General features: G+C 52.0%; 1 protein-coding gene across 4 annotated transcripts in view; it reads right to left on the bottom strand.

Annotated features, from left to right (window-relative positions):
* Positions 1-478: 478 nt before the first annotated feature.
* Positions 479-22,144, bottom strand: part of GPRIN2 (G protein regulated inducer of neurite outgrowth 2) — a 39,898-nt gene continuing 18,232 nt past the window's right edge. Inside the window, exons 1-2 of one of the 4 annotated variants that reach the window (XM_084993044.1) lie at positions 20,837-21,419; positions 479-2,175 (exon numbers count right to left, since the gene is read on the bottom strand). In XM_084993044.1, the coding sequence (XP_084849170.1) occupies positions 805-2,169 (1,365 nt within the window). In that variant the 5' untranslated portion in view covers positions 2,170-2,175; positions 20,837-21,419 and the 3' untranslated portion in view covers positions 479-804. 4 annotated transcript variants of the gene reach the window in all.

Genomic DNA, 22,144 nt, shown 5'->3' with positions numbered 1-22,144 from the left:
CGAAGTGCCCTGCAGCCTCTGCAATGCTCAGCCCCTACCCCACACCCCGCCCCACACACTTTGAGCTCAGCAAGGGCACAGGCAGCTTCTTCCCCAAGGATCCCACAGAACCTGGCACAGAATATGGGCTCCATAAATTCTTCTTGTTCACAACTGCCTTGCAATGACTAGCCCAGGGCTGCAGGAAAACACTCCAGGCTTCAGCCAGCCCCGACTCTGCTCTTAGCCCAACCCCTCAAGCGGTGCACCCTGTGGCATGGCAGCAATAAACTTGCCAAACAGCTGTGGCTGCATCTGTAAAACTGGGTGAAGATTCAACAAAGTAAGGTGACAAGCCCAGTGACACACGGGAGGACTCAACAAGGTCGGTTCCCTCCCCTCAAGACCCAGACAGTTCTCGCCACTCCAGGCCCCACCTCTTCTGTCAGGGATTCCTTGTATCTCAGCGCTGCTGCGAAAATAAAGCCACCAAGAGGCCTCCAGGGAAATCACAGCAGAGTTATGAGAAGAGACTGAACAGAAGGTGGAGGATTTTTACAGAAAAGTCAGGATCCCCCTTTCGCACAGTGCTGAAACTGCCCAAGAGTTCAGAGCCCACATGTGCAGATGTGGCTCCTGAGAACCAAGCCCTTAACCAGCCTGGCTGCAGGGGGCAGGAAGCCCCCAGGCTGCAGTCCTCTGGTCCGCAGGCAGCCAGGAACAGAAACACGTCCATGGGTGCCAGTGAGTCCAAAGAGCACGGGGCTCCCACTGTCCCAAGGGCTGAGTCCATGGGCCCAGGACAGCAGAAAGGGCTGCCCTGCCTCACTCAGGGGCTGTGCTGGAGCAGCCACAGCAGCTGGGGCGCCGCAGGGACTGCATGACAGCTCGAAGCGGTCCCCTCCGGCCCTCGGCAGACAGGCTGTCCTCGCTGGCAGGTGCCCGCTGTAGCTGCTCAAACTGCATCTCCAGGTGCTTCTGGATGGCCACGCCGAGCACCTCAGGGTCCACTGCAGCTCCATACACCTCCCATGTCATTCCCTCGGCATCCCATCGCACATCCCGCACAGGGGACGGTGCCTCCTCCAGGCTGGAGCCCAGAGTTACCTCTGGGAATGTGTGCAGGGCCACAGGGGCTTCCAGGGGTGGGCTAGTGGCCACAGCCTTGCAGACTGCCTTGGGAGCCGCCTGCACACCAGCATCCTGGGCTGACAGAGGGGACGCCAAGACAGGGGCCAAGTCACTGGCTGAGGTCATGGTCCACACATCCTTGGTCCTGGTGCCAGGCTCCATGGCTAACCCGGTGGAACCCCAAAGGTGGGCACAGCAGTGGGAATGCCCAGGAAGCCCCCCAGGCAGCCTACACTGGAATTTCACCCCATGCTGAGCCTGCAGCCCAGATTCACTCACTGATGCCACTAGTTTGGGAAAGGCCAGGATCCCTGGGGCAGGCAAGGCATGACAGCAGCCACTGGCCCCCACCTCCCTCATGCCATAGAGTAGAGCTGCTGGGGGCAGAGCATGGCAGGAGGTGGTGGCCAACTGCTCCGTGGCCTTGGGGCTGCTGCTGTGCGCCACAGTGCCTCCCAGGTCTGGTGGCAGCACCCTCATCTGACTCTCCCCCAGGGTCCAGGCTGAGTTCGAAGTCCCATCCTCTGGAGCCAGGTCCCTTTCCAGGCCTGCGGGGGCCTGGCTGCCCTGTCCAGAAGTGCTGCTGGGCTGCAGCTGAGCCCTGTGGACAGGCGAACTACGCAGGGCTGAGCAGCTGAGGCTGGCCTTTCGAGCACCGCTGTGGCCCCGGGTCTGGGTGCTGTGGACCAGGTCCGAGTGACTTCTCTGCACAGCAGCGGCGCTGGGGTCCTGCAGGCGACACAGTTCACCGCCACCCACTGTAGACACGTTGCCCACAGTGCTGCTCCGCCAGTGACCCACAGCTCTGGGCTGTGGCCGGGGGCTGGAGGCCTGTGCCTGCTCCTCGCTCTCAGCCCAGAGCCCCTCCTCCTCTGGGACGTGGGGACCGGCACTGGCCTCACCCGGCTCGGCCTGCCATACAGTGCTGCTGGTGCTCTTGCGGAGCTCTGGTCTCTGCCCCTGGCCCTCACCCATCAGGCTGGAGGAGCTCCGGGATAGGGGCTGAGGGCAGGGGCTCAGGGGTTCCTGGGCCCCAGGCTCAGGGCGGCTGGATCTCATGGCTGCCTGCAAGAGAGACAGAGGGAGAGGCAGCACTGAGTCAGGCGGGCAGCACCTCCACTGGACTCAGCTGGGGGCTCACGCATGACAAGGCACACTGCAAGGACAGCTTCAGTCCCAGCTGCTTGACAGGTCAGAGCCACAGGCAAACCATGACAGGATCCCAGACAATTCAAATCAAGGTCACCACACATTATACACACGGATGACACTTCAACAATCCATAAACCAGAGCTAAGCGATCAGAATCAGCCCTAGGGTAAGGTCCTGGAGACCATCCACCAGGCAGGCTGTTGACTCTTTACTGCTGGGCTACTGGGGGGAGGGGCAGCCAGGGGAGAGGGCTAGCCTGCTGGGCCCTTGGGGGTGGGGGCTTTGGGACAAGAGTCAGCACAGAAGCGTCACAGTATTTTAATTTTAATAACCAGTAAAGCTCGATGGGCGAATACCAGCCTGGTTCCTCCCAGGACTATACGCGTCCCCCTCATTTGTACTGGAGCCTCTGTGGCACATGGTGGGGACTCAGAGAAGGTCTGTGGGATGAGCGTGAATTAAAGGCCTGCTGAGAACTGCCCTGAGTTCTCCTGAGCCCCCTCCCCATTGTCTCTGGCCTGGCCTGGCCTGCTGAGCTGTCACATCTCCGGGGCTCAATCTCTGGGGCTCTGTCTTGGTCACTGTGAAGGGGTTTCACTGGCTCCAGGGGTAGGGAGAGGTCCCACACGTCAGCCCTTTACACATGGGACTCACTGGGCATTTGCTCATTCTTCCCATGGCCATCTCCTGAACACCTATTGTGTGCCAGGCTCTTGGAATTAGGCAACATGGAACTAATTTAGATCTACTGCGCCCCCCCAGAATCAGGTCCAATATAGGTTTCCCCCACTGTTCCTCTACTATTGGAAAGTAGAGCATTTTTAGGAAACCTCTGTAAACGGAAATGGTGTAAAGCAAAGCAAACACTTTTTCTTATAAAAGCAAAAATCCTCTTCAGATTTCTTCCCATTTATGAAAACAGGTACTAAACTAATGTAAGTCCATCATACAAGCAAACTTTTGAAAAGTGGGGGCTACCTGTACCATCAATCAGATGCCTGCACCCCTCTTGCCCACCTCTGTCCCTGCCATTCCTGTCCCTTTCTCCAGCCACACAGACCCCTGTGGACCTGCCCCCAGGCCCATGGGCAGCCTCGTCAGCACTGGCTCCTTCCACCCCAGCACCTCCTCCCAGGGACGCTTTCCCAAGAAGGGCTGGCTCCGTCTCTGGCTGAGCACTGTCTGGCCTGGTTAGAAGAACCTGGCCAACGTGGGCCTCCCACCAGCCTGAAGCCACCGGCCTGCTCCCCCTCTGTCTGTCCTAACACATGGCAGGCACTCAGAGGGTCTGCTGCATGCCCGATGGAGAGAACAAGCGAACACAAGAGTAAACCCACAGAGCAAAGGACTGAGTGCCAAAAACAGGAGGGCATTTCCAAGGCAGGAGAGCACACTTTCTGTGATGGATCAGAAAAGGCATCCTGGAGGTCCAGCCATGCAAGTCAAACCTGGAGAGAGAGAGGAGGGAGATGGTGCCGGGGGAAGGAGCAGGGCGAGCAGGAGGCAGGAGGCACAAGAAGAGAACAGAGAACTGGAGGCTGGGCAAGGCCCCAGAGGGAGGGAGTGGGGTCGGGGCATCTGTGCCAGCCTGGCCAGGGCCAGCGCTGCAAATGAGAAACATCACTCTGAGATGCCCCGCCAAGCAGGACCGGCTGGAGAAACAGGGCGGGTCAGCAGGCCACAGCTGCCGCTTGGCAATCCCAGTCCTGCCCTCCCAGCCTGGCCTGATAAGTAAGAACTGCTGGGAAACCAAGCTCCCTGGCCTGGTGAGCAGGGCTACCTGAAAGGGAACGTGGGAAGGGCTCTCGGGAACTCGGTTTCTGTATACTGCAAACTTCTTGCTGTCCCAGAGCTCGTGATAGCTGGTGACTGTTCAAGGCAACAGTGAGGATGTTTCTGGAGCAGCTGGACCTGAGAGCCCTGGGCTTGCTATGACGTCTGGTTCAGCACAACCTCCAGCAGTGACAGAAAGATGCTGCTCTGTGCCATCCAATTTGGCAGACACTGGCCACGTGTGCCTACTGAGCACTGGACAGCTCACCAGTGCAACTGAGAAACTGGTTTTATGATTTTACTTACATTTAAGTAGTTTAAATTTACTTTCTTTTCTTTTTCTTTCTTTCTTTTTTGTCTTTTGTCCTTTTAGGGCCGCGCCCACAGCATATGGAGGTTCCCAGGCTAGGGGTCTAATTGGAGCTGTAGCCGCCGGCCTACACCAGAGTCACAGCAACACCAGATCCGAGCTGCATCTGCGACCTACACCACAGCTCACGGGCAACGCCAGATCCTTAACTCCAGGTAATTGAAATTTAAATGGCCACATGTGGGAGTTTTCATCATGGAGCAGCAGAATTGAATCCAACCAGGAACCACGAAGTTGTGGGTTTGATCCCTGGCCTCGCTCAGTGGGTTAAGGATCCAACGTTGCCATGAGCTGTGGTATGGGTCGCAGACACAGCTCAGATCTGGCGTTGCTGTGGCTGTGGTGTAGGCCGGCAGCTGCAGCTGCCATTTGACCCCTAGCCTGGGAACCTCCATATGCCTCGGGCGCAGCCCTAAAAGGACGAAAGACAAAGAAAATAAATAAAATAAATAATGGCCATTACATGGCCACATGTAGTTAATGATGACCATACTGGACTGTGTGGCTCTAGACATGGCCCCAACCTGGGCAGGAGTGTCCTGTCCTGGCTGCTCCTTGGGGCTAAAGCCAGACTGGTCCCTGGAAGGGTCAGGAGAAGGATAAGTACCCCAGAAAGCACTATGGCCCAGGCTCTACCCTCAAGGAGCTCTAAGATGGATGTATAGACAGAGAAGGGCGATAAAAGCAACAACAATCACAGTGATGATAATAATAATAAAAGCTCCCAGTACCCAATCACCCACTTTGGGCCAGGCATGTGCCATCTCCTTTCCAATATTGTCTCATTTAATACAGCAACCTCAGGAGCTATGGCATCTTCTCCATTCTACAGAAGAGAAGGCCAAAGCTCAGAGAAATTTGGTGACTCGCTCAAGGACACACAGCTAGTAAGTGGCTGAGCCAGGAGTCAAACCCAGGAGTGTCTGAGGTTTTCTGTGCCCCCACTGAGTATCTGCAGATCTTCCTCCTGGACGCTATCACCCTCTACTGTCATCCCTTTTTATTAGTTGTTGTCGTGACTCAGTTGCAGTCTCAGCACCCAGCACAGCGTCTGGTACTCCCAGTGGTGACCATGACATGATGGTGGAACAGGTAAATGAGTAGGAACAAAGCCTGGATGCCCAGCCCACCACGCCTGATTCTTAGCAGCTTCACAGGCTGCCCAGAGTCAGGTGGGCAAGAGGCACACTGCTGGCTGGGAAGGCTGTGGTCCTAGACTGTCCCTGGCAGGCCGGCAAGCACCAAACCACAAGTCCAAGAATGCCAAGGAAACCCTATCTGGACAGCACACATAGCCTCTCGCTGAGCCCCACTTGCCCTGGGCCCTCCTCGGAGGAAGGGCCATAGAGCCAGGCCAGGTCCTGGCCCCCCTGAGGAAACAGGTAGACCAAGGCTCGGGGCACCCTCAGACCCTGCCAGGAACTGGTGAGAAGCTGTCCATGACAAGGGTCCTGCTCTGCCTACCTCACCAGATGGCTGCCCAGTCCCCAAGGCTGGCCATTCCCCAGAGAGAGCAGTGACCACGAAGACCCCAGAGAGGTCTGTTGGTTGCCTTCCTCCACAAGTGGCAGGTGACCAGATGGAGCAGATGGAGACCTGAAGAAGCTCAGAAAGGTCAAAGAACCCAGAGCTGAACCCCAGCTGGCCTTCCCAGCCAAGGGAGGAAAGAGCTTTGAGGGAAGTTACTCAAGTTATGCTAGGGAAAGGAGGGTTCACCAACACCAAGAGGGGCGGCCCAGGAAGCAATGGAGCTGACCAATGAGCCTTGGAGCTGTGAGCAAGCAGGCAGGGCAAGGGGTCTGCTTCCAAGCCAGGCTCTTCCCCTTCCTGCACAGGTGCAACTCAGGAGGACCCCTAACCTCTTTGAGCCTTCGTTTCCCCACAGTCTGCAAATCGGAAATAAATCTCCACCCTGCAGGGCTGCTGTGTGTATGGACTGCCTAGAATGGTGATTGTTAATCATCTTATCTTTGCTTAACGTTCCTCCTCTAATCTGAAGTGATTTGTGCTCAAGTTATCCCAGGACTAGTATTGGGGAGAGGCAAAAAGATGGCTTTTAGGGAACCATTGAGACCCCCTCATAAGTTAGCCTGCTCTTGCTTCTGAATCTTTCCTACCCCCATCCCACACTAGGACTAGTTACCACCAGTGTTCCTAATGCCTCCATCATCACACTGATTCCAAGTCTATTTCAAACCTCAACTTGGGACGATACACATGCACATGTTCATACCCACACGCAAATGGACACATACAAATTTGGAGTCTGCACGCTACATGCCCCGAATGGCATGCTTGTCTGTATTAAAAATCATGGAAAATGTGGAGTTCCCGTTGTGGTGCAGTAGAAACAAATCCGACTAGGAACCGTGAGGCTGTGGGTTTGATCCTTGGTGTCTCTCAGTGGGTTAAGGATCCAGCGGTACATGACATGTGGTATAGGTCTCAGATGCAGCTCGGATCCTACGTTGCTGTGGCTGTGGGGTAGGCCAGCATCTGTAGCTCCAATTCGACCCCTAGCCTGGGAACTTCCATATGCTGTGGGTGTGGCCCTAAAAAGCAAAAAAAAAAAAAAAAAAAAAAGGAAAATGCAATAAACACCAATAAAATAAAATTAAAATTAAAATCATGGAAAAGCCTCCAGTTTCATTCAAAAAAGCACCTGGGAAGATGTTTTAGCACAAGTTAAAGGACAGGTACAGAGGTATTCAAGACCCCTAGTGTTCTTTAGATGACTCCTTAGTGTTCTCTCTCCTGCCCCATTTGATGCCAAAGTTGCAACGTGGCCAATTCCTGTGGCCAAGGCCGGACTCTCCTGCTGCCACAGTGCTGCATGTCAGCAAATGGAGGAGCCACCAGCCTCACATACAGCAATCAACCAATGTCATTTTGAGTAAAAACTCCCAGTTCTGCAGAAACTTCCAGACTGGCCCACCAAAGAGAACGGTAGGTCGACCTGGTCAGAGGTTCCAGCTCTTGCTATGTCTCCCAGCAGAGGGGCCTGGGCCTTTGAGGGGTGCACCCACAGGGACCACCAAGGCCACTGCATCAGGTCCCATGGCAGACCACACTTGTGGCATCCCATGTGAGTCTCCTCTTTTAAGGATCAGGCTTGGGTAATGACTTCTGCTTCCAGAAAAACCAAAACAGGAAGATGTGAACTATGTGGTCAGGAGGGGAAACAGCTCAAATGTTGAAATATGGACTTACCCCTCAGGGACTAAGGGGGGATACATGTCACCCAAACCCCTCATTGTATGGGGAGAGCAGGGCAACCTCGAGCAGGTGGTTTGATCCATCCCAGCAGCAAAAGAGGGCATGACAGGACCAGTCAGCGCCAAGGCTGGGGAATGCAGCTGGGAACATTCCTGAGCTACTGAGAAGGGTTCAGAGGGATAAAACCTGCCGGTCACAGGAGGAAAGGGCCCTCGGAAATAAGATGCCCAGGTCACAAGCAGTGCCAGGAAAGGGTTCTGGGTTAACGGTGGGGCAGAGGTCCCAGAGCCCAGCTCTGCTCACCAGAGAGGCCTAGGCCCCACCAGCCCCAGAGCCTCCTCCCTGAGGAGGATATGCCCATACTTCCCAGGAGGAACCTGAGATGGAGGGCAGCCTCCAGACTCAGCCACCCCAAACCAGAAGCAGCCCACATGGCTGGTCTGTTCCCACCTGTGTGGCTCTGGGCACCCATACACCCATGAACCAGCATAGGCCCACATCCCACCAGTGGACACACCAGAGGCCGACACACAGGCCCGTTTGCTGTGAGCCTGCAGGAAACAGCATCCACACAGCTGCACACTGCACACCAAATATTCGGGCCGCCTCTGGCTGCGGGGGCCAAAGGCCTAAACACACCACACCACACACTCTCCCCCAGGGCAAGGGTCCCTGTCCTGCCCCTCCCAGGCAAGGCCCACCCAGACTCAGGGAGAAGGTCCTCAACACGATCCCCCAAACTAGGCTACACACCTTCCCAGCAGCAAAGACAGTGACTGAAAGAAGAGGCGGCTGGGGGGTAAAGGGGTAGGGATGGAGGGCAGAAGGAATGAGAGAGAAGGGAGGTTTGGGGTTGGGGCACGGGGAGGAAGGTGGGGTGGGAGGTGGGGATGGAAAAGGGAGGAGGAGTGGGAGGGGGAAGAAGCGATGGGAGCAGGGGTGGAGGTGGAAGGAGCCGGGGTCCTGGGCAGAGTATTGAGAAATGGGAGGATGGGCGGAGGAGACGTGATAGAGGGGATGGGATAGGCAACGAGACCAGAGATGGGAGGAGGGATGCTGCCGTGGTAGGGGGGTCTCTGAGCACTCGGCGGGGGCCGGGATGCGAAGGGTCTGAGCGCAGGGAGAGGTGAGGAGTGGGGTTCCGGGGCACAGGAAGGAGAGGCGCCGCCCATCCCACCCCGATCCCTTCGCCCCAACACGGGCGAGCATGGAGCTGGCCTCTCACCCTCTCGCCCGCCCGGGGCCGCGCAGGCCGGCAGAAGCGCTGCTCCTGCGGCCGCCACAGGTGCCCGGCGCAGCTGCCCAAGATGGAGCCGAGCCGGACCTGGCCTGGGCCGAAGACGCCGCCAGCCGCCGTCCGCCTGGCCCGCGGAGCCAGCGCAAGGGAGGCGCCGAGGGGTGACTTGTGCGGGGAGGCCGGGGGAGGAGGGACGAAGGGGGCGGTGGCCCTGCTCACCTGGACCCGCCCCCGCGCTCCACCGCCCACGTCGGCGTCCCGGCCCCGCCCCCCGAGTCCCTGCTCGCCCCGCCCCCACGGCGCAACTGCTCCCCACACTGTCCCCCCCTAAGCCCACAGCCCCACAGGCTTTCCCCTTTTCTACCCCGCGAGTCCCCCAGTCCTCCTTCTGGACCCCTTCCTCAGGGCACGTCCCACTGTCCCCTCCTTTAGGCCCCACCCCCACCATGACCTCTAGTTGTTTAGTCCTGCCCGAGGACCCTCCAAGACACCCATCTTCCCAACCTGACCCCGCCATCCCTGGTATTACAAGCTGGGCTCCTCACAATCCTCCAGCCCCTGACCCAGTTCTCCAGCCCAAGTCCTCATAGCTCCCCCCCGCCCCCAGCCCTCGTTCCCCTCCCTCACCAGGCCCTGCACAGAGGTCTAGAGCCCCTCTGGGGACCCCCTTCCTCATAACCCTGCCCCATGTCCTTGTTATCCTGGCCCCACCCTTCTCAAGTCTTGGATTTCTGACGCTGCCCTTGAGACCCCAGCGCTAGGACCTATCTGCTCCCTGGGATACCTAGTCAGGTCCCTCTTAGTCCTGGCCTTGTGGAACTCCATTCTCCAAGCCCTGGACCAGCAGTCCCATCCTCTCAGGTTCACTCTTGCAGACCCCAAGACTGACTCTGGCCCATTGAACTCCGCCACCACGGGCCCCTCAATGATCCAGGCGTTGTCCCCAGAGCCCTCTACCTCGTCCCCATGGCTTCAACCTCGTAAATTCCATGCCCAGATTTGGGTCCCCAGTTCTAGCCCAAAAGGCCATATTCTCCTACCTTTCTTCACCCACGTCTTGTCTCCAGTTTGGCCCCCAAGCTAACCCAGCTCCGAGGATTCAATCTCCAGCCTGCCCCTGTGGACCCCAAGAACTGGCAGGCACAATGACTGAGTGGGGATAAGCCAACCCCACCCAAGCCCACACTTGTTCCTGCTGCTCTCTGCAGCCCCCCACAGCCCTGCCTTTCTCTCTCCCCTCCCTATGATGCCAGGAGCCAGTCTTGGCCCTGGGTAATCCCAATTCTGCCCTACTAGGATGGGGGCCTGTGCATTCAGTTCATACACTATCCCCCAATCTCTGACAGCCACAGACTCCTTATACACAGACTTCTAACTAGGCGGCCACTTGCCCATTCCTTCCTCCCTGGAGAGATTCCTACCACCTTCCCCCACGGCCACGTGATAAGAGAAGCTTGCCCTACCTCTGGGTCCCAGTCTCTAAGAATTGAGTCCCAGTATTGACCCTCCTCTGTTGATCCCAGCTCTAGGGACTAGGGACCTCTGATTTGCTTGCTCAGCCCTTTGCTGAGGGATCCGCACGCCTCTGATTCAAGGCCTGAGAAGCAGTGCCATCTCTGCTGCTCTTCCAGCTTGGGAAGATCTCCGGCCCAGCCTCACCTCTCTGGTCTCTTCCAGCCCTGCTCCTCCACCTAGGGGCAGGGGACATGTGGAAAGTTCCCCAGCCATTGGAGCATGGAAAGCCCAGGCAAAAGCTGCACCATTCACTCCCTGCAGCCTGGCACCTAGTCCAGAGGAGGGGTGCGTGGCTTGGACCTTACACCCAACTGCCCCCATCCCATGCCTTGGTGTGTTCTCTGCGTGTGGGACCGCTCCCAGCCTCAGTACCCCTGTCTGTAGCTCTGAGCTGCCCTTCCTCAGTGTGTCTCATAGACCAAAGTAGACAGCAGATACAGTCAGTGGGGGAGAGGAGCATTGATTCCAGGACACGCCACAGATACCAAAATCTGGGGATTCTGAAGCCCTATAGTTGGCCCTCTGTATCTGCAGATTCCACATCCTTAGCTTCAATGAATCGTGATTGATATATTAAGTTTGCCCTCCACAGTTGATTCAATCTGTGGATGCAGGAACCCATGAATGTGGAGGGCCCACCCTATGACCATGTCACGCACAACATTTGGCCCTATGGGTCATGCCTTCACTCTTCCCCACCTGGCTTTGAATGACAGCTACCACTGTCTACTCCCCACAGCCTGAGATCCTGCTGCTTAGGGCCTGGAAGCCTTGGTTTTTACCTTCTCTACCCTACCCCTTTCCAGTGATCAGCTTTAGGTTGTAACTGGTGGGGCTCCATCACTGGTAGAGAAGGTGGAGTTCTGCTCAGGAAGACTCAGACTGTGCTAAGCCCCCTTCCCAGTGGGATCTTAGAGTACCCTCCCAAGGTCTGGCAGATGGCTGGCCTCCTCACCACACACAATATGGTAGAAATGCCCTGGCTGCGGGGGGCACATTGGAGAAATGTTTTCCGAGGCTGCCACCCACTGCTGCCCTTACTCAGGAATCAGGGCCCTTCCTCCAACATCTCAGGAATCTTACTCATATTCCCTTTTTAGGGAAGTCACTTGAGCCCCAGGATCAAAAGAGCTAGATGAGGTTACACTGAGAGTTGGTGCCAGATCCAAGACTCAGATCTGGGGCTCCCAGCTCCCTGAGCATCAGAGAGCCCCCCAAACCTCACAGAAAGTGTTTCAAGGAGCCCTGCTTGGCATGGAGTGTCATGATGTATGCCATGCTGGATGCGCGCAGATGCAGCCTGACTGCCACTAGGGTCCCGAGCATCACGACCTGGCCTTGGTTATTGCCCAACGGGTCCTCTTCTTCTATTTGCAGCGATCCCAATGGCCCTGCGTATTCACTGGCTCTGCAATCCCACACCCCAGGAAAGCTGTCCCTCTCTCTGGGCATTAGTTTCCCCCTCTGCCGAGTGATGATAATTATTCTTACCTCACAGGACTGTAGGAAAGATATGGTTTAAGTGTTCTGAAGTATGTTCTTGCAGCTATCAGTCATTTGATCAAATATTTATCAAGCTCCTCTTGCATCAGTTTCTGGAGATACAAGCTAGGATTGCATGGATGGAGATGGGAGTGAGGTTTGTTGATTGCTTTGGTAGAGAGAGGAGGCTCTGGCTTAGACTCAGACCGTGACAGAAGAAGAGCAGGTGTGGTGCACTCAGGAGTTCAGTGGGGGCACCTTGGGTGGGTGAGACACCAGGTACAGAGGCCAGTGGCACATAAGACAGGAGGCATAGAAGTTCCAGTTGTGGTGCAATGGAAACGAATCCGACTAGGAACCATGAGGTTGCAGGTTCAATCCCTCGTCTTGCTCAGTGAGTTAAGGATCTGATGTTGCCATGAGCTGTGGGGTAGATCACAGACGTGGCTCAGATCCTGCGTTGCTGTGGCTGTGGCGTAGGCCAGATGCTGCAGCTCCAATTCGACCACTAGCCTGGGAACTTTCATATGCCATGGGTGCAGCCCTAAAAAGACAAAAAAAAAAAAAAAAGACAGCAGGCACATACAGGACTGGAATTTCCCAGGACATCGGACATCACAGGCCTGGGGGTCCCTGAAGTCACAAGAGTGGATAAAGTCATCAGGGAGAGTGTGGAGAACAGGGCTGGGATGCACCTGTGAGTAACCAGGTACCAAAGGACCAAGAAGGAGCAGCCAGAAGGGAAAGAGGGAAGCAGGGACATTGCTGTGACCCAGGGTGCTTAGAGCAAGCAGCTTGAATGAGGTGATGGAGCCAGAGCCACTGGAGTGGAAGGAGGCATGAGTCAAGGGGGAGAATGGAAGACGGTGTGTGTGCAGACAGCTCTTAAGTGTGGCCATAAAGGGGAGAGGAGAGAAAGGTGTCACTTGGAAAGGGGTGTTGGTGCTGGTTTTTTGTTCAGTTTTTAACATGGAGCATCATACAGTAGATTTTTTTATTTCAAGCAGCAGAAGACAACCCTGGTTAAGTTAAGCATAAAAAGAGTGTATTGGAAGATCGCAGGGAGCCCGGAATGGAAGATAATGCTGGAGAGTGGCCTTGGTTCCTCAAGGCAGGAGCCAGGTGACTACAGACCTCAGCAGCAGGGGCTTCCCCAGCATCTCACCCTGTCATCGCCCAGGAAGGAAGGATTCCAGTTGCTTGTCCTTCGTGTGCCTCTCAGCTCAAGATTCAAAGAACCAGGGGAGCAGGAGCTTCCTGAGCTGAGCCCACAGCCATGTGCCTTCTGTCCTTGGACAGTGAGAAGAGTATCTGGATGAAGGCATCTCTAGGAGCATCACACAGGACTCAGAAGGAACACACATACACACCCACACACATCCACAAACTGAGCATGTTTGGCAGGGGGAGAAGGGCCCCTAGAGAGGGAGTGGATGAAGAACAGGAAAGAGTGGGCATTTCTGCTGGTGGAAGGTTCCCAGGGGGATCCTGAACATAGTAAATAGGCCAGGGGTGGCTTCTCTGGGTGACTAGAGGGCAAGAAGAAATGAGGGGGTAGTACCGGGGTGGATAATTAGATCTGGAAACTTAAGGATGATGATTTCTGTTTTCTTGTCTGTTAGTTCTGTTTTCTCTGTGTAATAAAAGGCAAGACCACGTGCTGAGACAGAAAGAGGAAGATGAAAAGGTTGGTGGGGCACGGAGGGTGGAGGAGGTTTGAAAGAGTCATTGCAGAGAGTGGAAGAGCCTGTTGGCCAAAGAAATGCAGTAGAAGATCATGGGCAGTACTCGGGCCCACGCAAGTTTGGAACCAGTAATCGTGAAGAAACGTCATCAAAGAAAAACAAGATTTAGTTAGGACTCACGTTACAAGAGAAATAGAGACTCAAACTTGAAAAGGTGCTTTTGACCCAGCTCCACTTAACCAACCTGCGGAATGAGTCAAGTTCCCCATTCCGTCAGTAAAAATGGTAAACAAGTCCTTTACCTCTTTCGGCTGAAAGAAAAGGTAATGAAGGTGAGCTTTGCTGTGGTGTGGTTCCCAAGCTGCAAAGATTAGAAATTTGTTGAGGAAGGAAAGAAAAGATGATTGATCGCTCTTATTTCACTTTTTCTTTTTCCTTTCATTTTTGAAGCTAAAATGTTGCCTTTAATAATGAACAGGCAGGAGTTCCCATCGTGGCTCAGTGATTAACGAACCCTACTAGCATCCATGAAGACGCAGGTTCGATCCCTGGCTTCACTCAGTGGAGTAAGGATCTGGCGTTGCTGTGAGCTGTGGTGTAGGTCGCAGATGCAGCTTGGATCCTGTGTTGCTGTGTCTGTGGAGTAGGCTGGTGGCTACAGCTCCGATTTGACCCCTAGCCTGGGAACCTCCATATGCCTCGGGTGCAGCCCTAGAAAAGACAAAAAAAAAAAAAAAAAAAAAAAAAAAAAAAAGAAATACAAAAGGAACTTTTGAAATAAAGCAAATTTTGTTTGGGAGGATACTAGGTTCTCTTCCTGATTAGTTGTTAAGAAAGCAAACTAGAATTTTATAAAATTTGGAATATTAGTTTATATTGAAAGCATAAAATAAATATTGGTTGTATTTTTTAAAAAAGAAAAAAAAAAAAAAAGGTAAGCAAAGGCCACAGCCTTCTGGACGCTGGTGGCCCGAAGGACACACTCTAGCTAACTGGTCACCTCTGCTCTCACCCATTGAGTTGTTGGCTTACCAAGAGTCTGTTGAGTTTGTATCCAAAACTTACTCCCACTGTACATGTTGTACATTATGCGAGATAATTAAATAGCACATGAACCGATGGAATATGAATATGAAAAGAAAGTTTTGTTCCTGTGAAAACTGGGTTAAATGCTCTGGAAAGTGAGTCATCCAAACTGCTGCCAGTGTGGGAAAGGCAACTTGAAAAGCGTAGGAAGAAAATTATAACAATCTAGAAAAATTCTGAATCAGATTGCTCCCCCACTGCCTTTAAGTAAACTGATTTGCCTGGTAACCAATCATTTATCAGAACTGAACCCTGGATAAAAGAGCTAAGAGTTTGGGCAAAGAATTTATTGACTCCAGCTTTAAGCATTGCTAAATCCAAAGGCTCTGTCTCTCACACCCCTTCCCTCTGGGGTTAGAGTCATTCTTACCTATGCTCTCCCCTCTGTAAGAGAGAGCCTGGCAGCCCCAAATCTACATCCTCACATCTCTGGATTCACAAATCAAACCTTACTGACCCTGCTTGGAAATTCAGGACCAGGACCGGGGGCTGGGGGTTGGGGGAGGAGCTCCTTGGCCAGCCTTTGTCATATGCTCCTGCCAGGAGGGTGGGGACCTTGTGCTATGACTGACCGCCCCTCCAGGGTCGCAAAGGTTGGTGAAAAGGCAAGATGCTGTTGTCAGACTCAAGGGAAAGTGATGCTGACCTGGCCCCAAAGCACAACGACCACTGGGGGCAGCATCTCTGGGAGGCTTAGAAAAAGAGATGCTGAAAGTTCGAATGTGTCAGTGTATCATTGGTGCCTAAGGTTTGACTAAGTTGAAAGGTATATGCTTTTTTTTTTTTTCAGATGAAAACACCCCCAAAGTGTGAGATCTAGCCATCAGATCCAAAATTGAAAAAGGACCACCTGGAGAAAGAAGACTCTCTAGGACCTAGCATCTAATAGATGCTCACTGAATGAACAAACAGATGAATGAATGAATGAAAAGCAGTTTGTCCAGGAATACCTATTGCCATTTCAGTTCAGTTCACAAACATTTTACGGAGCCCCTAATAATTGCTAGCCCTAGACTGGGAATATAGGCTGAATCACAGGTGCCTATGTGATGGGAGATTCAGGGACAGCAATGACAGACACACAGACAATTAGATCACAATGATTAAAGGAGACAGAAAGGATTGGGGCACAAGAGGAGAGGCCCTGGAAGTAGACATCTGTTGCTTTTTGCTCCCCACAATCCATCCCCTCATTTCATTTGAGGGACCGCGCCAAGATGAGATTTCAGTTGTTCCATTATATTTCTTTTCCCTTTCTATAGTAACAGAACTCCTTTAGCCAAGAACTTGACTGCCCAGAATAAAGGCCACATTTCCCAGACACTGAGCAGCAAAGCCTGCCAAGGGACTAGGTTGTGTCCAGTGAGATGTTAGCAGAAGTCACGAGTGCCATTTCTCGGCCATGCTCTTCAGAAAGAATGTGCCTCACCCTTTCCCTCATCACTGGATGGGATGAATCCATGGCATTAAGCCAGTCTATACCATTTAGACAAGGGCAGGCCCTAGGGATGTCAGAGCAACAACTAGAAGAACCCTAAATCCCAACTTCATCCTATTAGCCCTGGACCATTTATGACAGAGTTTCTGAATATGTGCTATTGCAGACTGGGAAGCTGGAAACCTTTGTTATGCCACACTAAAGCAGTTGATAAATTGTTCCCTGCAATGCCTTCAAAACTCATCCAAAGCTCTAGGGAAATGGTTGAAAATATCAGAATGTTGGTGTTAGCTGATACTCAGGCCTGACCCTGCAGATCCTCGCCCAGATCCTAGGCTCAGGAGTTCCCATCGTGACGCAGTGGTTAACAAATCCGACCAGGAACCATGAGGTTGCGGGTTCGGTCCCTGGCCTTGCTCAGTGGATTAAGGATCTGGCGTTGCCGTGAGCTGTGGTGTAGGTTGCAGACGCGGCTCGGATCCTGCATTGCTGTGGCTCTGGCATAGGCCGGCGGCTACAGCTCTGATGTGACCCCTAGCCTGGGAACCTCCATATGCCGCAGGAGCGGCCCAAGAAATGGCAAAAAGACAAAAAGAAAAAAAAAAGATCCTAGGCTCAGAGCTGGGTGCAGGCATTGGATGGAACTTTTGGGTTGTCTCCCCCATGGAGAGGACACTTGAAGCTTTGGGAGAATGGGGCACACAGACATTTGGTTGACCAGAGGGGCAGAATAGGGGTGAGACTGCTAACTGACCCCTAATAGGCATTATCTCCTTCTATCTGGGGACATGGAATCCAGGGGGAAAAGACCGTATTGCCTCATCTTCTTGGAAGTTATGTTTGTCTAAGTAACTGACCAGCAGGACTGAGTTGGGGAGAGGAGATGCTTTTAACCTGAAGGGGTGAGCCCACCTCTTTCTCCTCTCTGTTCCCACGGGTTGGGTGGTAGGGGTGGTGAAACATCGCAAATCACACAGATACACGAGAGTTACGGCAGGTGAAGCAACAAGATCAGAAAAAAACCTGAGCTCCCAGGCTGCTTACCTGAGACGGGTGAGAGAGAAAGAAACTTCTATCTTGCTTGAGTCAGTCTCACTTGAAGTCTCCCTTCCAGCCATTCAACCTATATTCTAAAAATTACTCACCCTCTCCTCTCCCCCACCCCCACGTGCTTTGGGTGCTTTGGGCGGGTCTGAGAAGGAGGGGCATAGAACAATGCCTAAGCCAATCACTGCTTCGCATTAGCCAGGCTGCAGAGGTTGTTCAGGATAAGCATGTGTCCCATTTAGAGCCAATGCAATAAAGAATTTCTCTGGGAGTCCTGAGAAAGATACTCTATTTCCCTAAAGGGATGTGGAAACTGAAGCCACCATCATACACAAATAGTGTGAGCCAGTGATAGTGGAGCCAGCGACAAAGCAAGGATGTGGAGAGAAGAAAGGTCCTAAGTACCTCATTTGAGCCTTGACACCAGTGAAGACTTAGGCTGGTCTCATCCCTTGACTTCTCAGCTAAGGAAGACAATAAATGTCCTTTTTGTTTAAATGAGTTTGGGTTAAGTTGCCATCCCTTGCTACCCAAAGTGACCTCAGTGATACAGTCCTCCCCCAAGGCTGGGAGTATTGTCAAGGCAACATGGAAGGCAGATGCCTGAGCTCAGTCTTGCAAGGTAAGTCAGAAACCACCTGAAGCTTGCTTGGGAAAAAATAAGTTTGTCATAAAGATGCATGTGGATTTGAACCAGAATTGGAAAATCCTTAGGAACAAGCAAGACAGATCCACAGATATCCACTGCTGCCTTGCTTCCTTCTTGAAGTTAGGTGGACCATCTCCCTCCTGACTTTCCTCTGCTCAGCTCTTTCTACCTACTAGTGCCCTCTACTGATGCAGAATTTCTGCTGCCTGGATACCTTGGATCACCAAGGACCCAGCTCCTCCTGGTGGCATCTCTCAATGCATCTTTCTTGTTTCTTCCCCCAGCAGCTAGTTGCCTTGCTCCTGCCACTTTTCCAAACTCCCATTTCAAACAAAAGGAATCTGAGAGACATATGTCATCTTTAAAGCCAGAGAAAAGCTCACAAGGCCTTGTCAGTTAATGAACTCAGCACCTGGGTCAGGTACCTGTTCCCATCCAATAGCCACATGGGCATAGCAGGTACCACTACTGACATGTCTTGTATATCTACACAGAAATATATTAGTCTCTGTTGACCTCAAGAGGCAGAAATCCAACTCAAACTGGCTAAAGCACTAAAAGTACTTTTCTTTGGCTCTTAAAGGCAAGAGTCCAGGGCAGTCAGGTTTGGCTGAATGCAGAGGCTTAAATGATGTCATCAGAACCTGGTTCCTTTCCATCTCTTTTAGCCAGATTTTCCACATGTCATTGGCTCTGAGAAGCTCCTGGATTATATCCTCACAGTGCTAAGTCCATGGAAAAGAGTTTAAGGAGTCGAGAATAATGTCAAGTTATTGTAATAGCTATTACTGTTATCATCACTCTCAACAGTCCTCCCTAACATGCATCACTGCCCAGCTCTTCATTCATCACTGTGGTCTAAGGAATGTGATGCTCTGACTGCCATCTCAGGATCAAGCCTAGCTCTAGAGTCAAGGAGAAGTCAGTCTACCCTAAAAAGAGAGGTCTGAGAATAGAAGAGGACATACAGGTTTTGTCACCAGGAGGAGCAAGAATGGATTCTGGGAATTCTGTGGCAGCATCTTGGGAGCACTGGAATGCAGGTGCTCCCCGTGCAGTAGGTTATAGATTCAGCACAGTGGGTTATAGATTCAGCTTTGTCACAGCTGTGGCTTAGGTTGCAACTGCGGCTCTGATCTGATCCCTGGCCTGGGCGTTCCGTAAGCCAAAGGGTGCCCCCCCTCAAAACAAAATGTTATAGAATGGATTCTGGATGGGCAAAAACAATAAGCATCCACTGCAATCTGCACCTTTGGCTGCCTGACACCCACTCCTCTCCTTCCTTCCATAAACCTACTTGTTAAAATAGTCTTGCTTAAGATAATGCAATTTTACTATATGCCACCAAAACTCTATTCATATCCACTGCAACAGAAGACCACAAGGGACTAGACTTTCAATCAGTGGGTGCCTCCAGCTCCAAGTCCATAATCTCTGGGTGATATGCAGTCCTTTCAGGGAGCCCAGAAAGAACTATACTAAGTGAAGATCTGAGGACTAGACAGTAGGACCTAATGACTCATCTATTCACAGGGCCACAGGGCCAAATCAACTCCAATCAGTTTCCAATTCATCCAGAGCATTCCACTCAAGATTCAAGATTCATACTGAGAGCATCTGATTGACCCAATTTGCAAACTACATCCACCCCAAGACTAGGACAGGGTAACCTGGCCTCTATTACTGTATGAGGGAAGCAGGAATGCAGGGCTGACATGGCAGATCCTCACCACATGTATTTCTAAGACTTGACAAAGAGACAGACACTGCTGCAGAGCTAGCTGGTGGCTGCCTGGCTGGGTCAGTGGGCTCAGATATGCCATCAGTGGCCACTCCAGATGTGCAGGTCTCCCTCATGCCTGGGAACCTAGGGACTCAATTCTTTGTGGGTTTTTGTTTTTGGTTTTGTTTCTTTGGTCTTTTTTAGGGCTGCGCTCATGGCATATGGAAGTTCCCAAGCTAGGGGTCGAATGGGAGCTGTAGCTGCCAGCCTATACCACAGCCACAGCCACTCAGGATCCGAGCCATGTTTGTGACCTACACCACAGCTCACGGCAATGCCAGATCCTTAGCCCACTGAGCAAGGTCAGGTATCAAACCTGCGTCCTCATGGATGGTAGTCAGATTCGTTAACCACTGAGCCACAATGGAAACTCCTGGAGGCTTCTTGACACATGCTTTTACAGTTACCACGCTGATGCAGATGGATGGGGAATCATGGACCAACTCTTAAAGCTTCCACTGGAAAGTGATATGTGTCACTGCCACTCATATTGATGTCATTGACCAAAGTAAATCACACATCCATGCCTAAGCCCAAGGGGAGCTTTGTACTCCCTGCCTGAGCCTGGGTCTTGGATGATAATCTCGCCAAATCAAATCTGAAGCCACTAACTCCAGTTTCTTGTTAAGTAACGCCATATTTCACCAATTCTACGGCCCAGATTCTTTTTCACATATAACATCTCTGAAATCAAGTCATATCTCACAACTGATTTGATAATTAAGAATTGCTTCATAGCTTGACAGCATTTTTTCTTATGCAGATAAAGTGGTGCAACAGCAATACATTTCACAAGCAATGGCATCTTCAAGATAATAAAATATGATAATAAATCTCCTTTTAGTTTAAGCCACATTTTGTCAAATTTTCCATAAGCCATAGCCAATATAAATCCTAACTGATAAAAAATTCCTACTATAGAGAGTAACAGTGACAAATGAATGAATAAAATAAAGAAAATAAAGTATGTACTTTGTGTACACTGTTTTAAAGGGACGGTATTTGGTCAGCAGCTTAAACTTTTTAATTAAATTCTTTTTTATCTACCATTTCCAATGAAAACACACACACACACACACACACACACACACGCATGCATGCGCAAGCACATGTGCACACACTCACCTAAGAGGGTCTATGTCCAGAAAATAAGGTCAAGTAAGGAACTCCGAGTTAAAGTTTGGGCAACAGAGAACTCAGAGTGGTAATCTTGCATCATTTAAGACTTTTGATTACAAATGGCAGATAGCTACTCAAACTGGCTCAAATACAAATGGGAATTTGTTGACTCACCTAAAGGAAAAGTTGAGTGGTGTTCTGGCTTCCGAGGAGTCCGGATTCAACTGTCACCAGGACCCAGTTTCTCTCTCCCTCTCATCTCTGGGCACCACAACTCAGAGTTGATCCTCTTCTCAATAGAGCTCTTTTCTCATCATGCACGTTTCCCTCATTGGATTCAAAGCAGCTGCCTCTATCCCAGCAGAAGAACGGGCTGTATCACATTGGCCCTGATCCATCCCTGTGCCTGTGTCTTCTGAACCCATCACTGTAGCTAGGAGAGGGAACTGCAGAAGAATCAAGGTCAGCTCCAAAAGAGAGGGTGGGGTCAACCACACCTGAGCCATCAGCACTAAGAGAACACACTTGGGGTTCCATTTCAGTAGCAGAAGGATGAAGGAGGCTGTGTTACTCCTTCATCCAGGTGTCCTCCCTCAGCTTTTTTCTCTCTTTGCCCTAAATCTAGGCCTTGGATCTTTATCACTCCTACAACAATTAAGGCTGGTCCAGAGAAGACCAAAGTCAGCCAGTAAGGAGAAGTGGCAAGACCATCCACCTGGAGCCATAGCCGCAAGGGGTGTGAAGCAGGAGAAAGGATGTAGCTCTTTAAAGGTGAGCCCTGCTCAGCTCATCACTCCAGTCTCACCAAAATAATCAACAAGAGGATGACTGTGTTTCAGCCAACTCTTGCTGCCTACAGAATCTCCATGGCAATCATCCACCAGTATCTGGCCTTGGCTGGGTGGTGGTGTGGGGGGGTGGTTGGCATAGGCTGGCCTCATTGATTCCAGGCTCCCATAAGGTTTGGATCTGCTCCACAGACCTCTCATCAGTCTGGAACCAGCAGCTCCCTGGGACACATCCTGCTCACCTCAATAGCAGAAGCATGAGAGCAAGTCACGCCCAGCCTCTGCTCGCAGCATGTCTGCTAACATGTTATTGGCCCAAGCAAGTCACAAGACCAAGCTCAAAGTCAAGCAGCAGGGAAACACGTTTCCCCACTATGTTGCAAAGTACAATATTCGTACAGGAAAAAGAGGCCTTGGGACCGATCCTTTAACCTGCCACAGAAGGTAATCAAAGAACGACCTTCCCCACAAGCTCAGCACTTTTCATTGATTTGCTTGTTATAGTGAAAGCTCAGCCTTGAGCTCTGAAGCCTAATAAGCTGGCCCCTGATCACATGATCCATTTGGGGGAAAGAAGGAGGAAGACATGAGAGAGACCTGAGCATGTGATAGGAAGCAACACTCAACAGGGATTTATTCTCTGTCCACTGCCCTCAACAGTCTTTTTTTTTAGGGTCACACCCATGGCATATGG

Source organism: Sus scrofa, chromosome 14, assembly GCF_054392235.1.
Source record: "Sus scrofa isolate SSC_HxYL_T2T_F1_AM1 chromosome 14, Sscrofa_HxYL_maternal_Yorkshire_Landrace_v2.0, whole genome shotgun sequence".
Classification (NCBI taxonomy): domain Eukaryota; kingdom Metazoa; phylum Chordata; class Mammalia; order Artiodactyla; family Suidae; genus Sus; species Sus scrofa.
The sequence above is the reverse complement of the archived record's forward strand: the minus strand, read 5'-3'. Positions and strand labels throughout refer to the sequence as shown.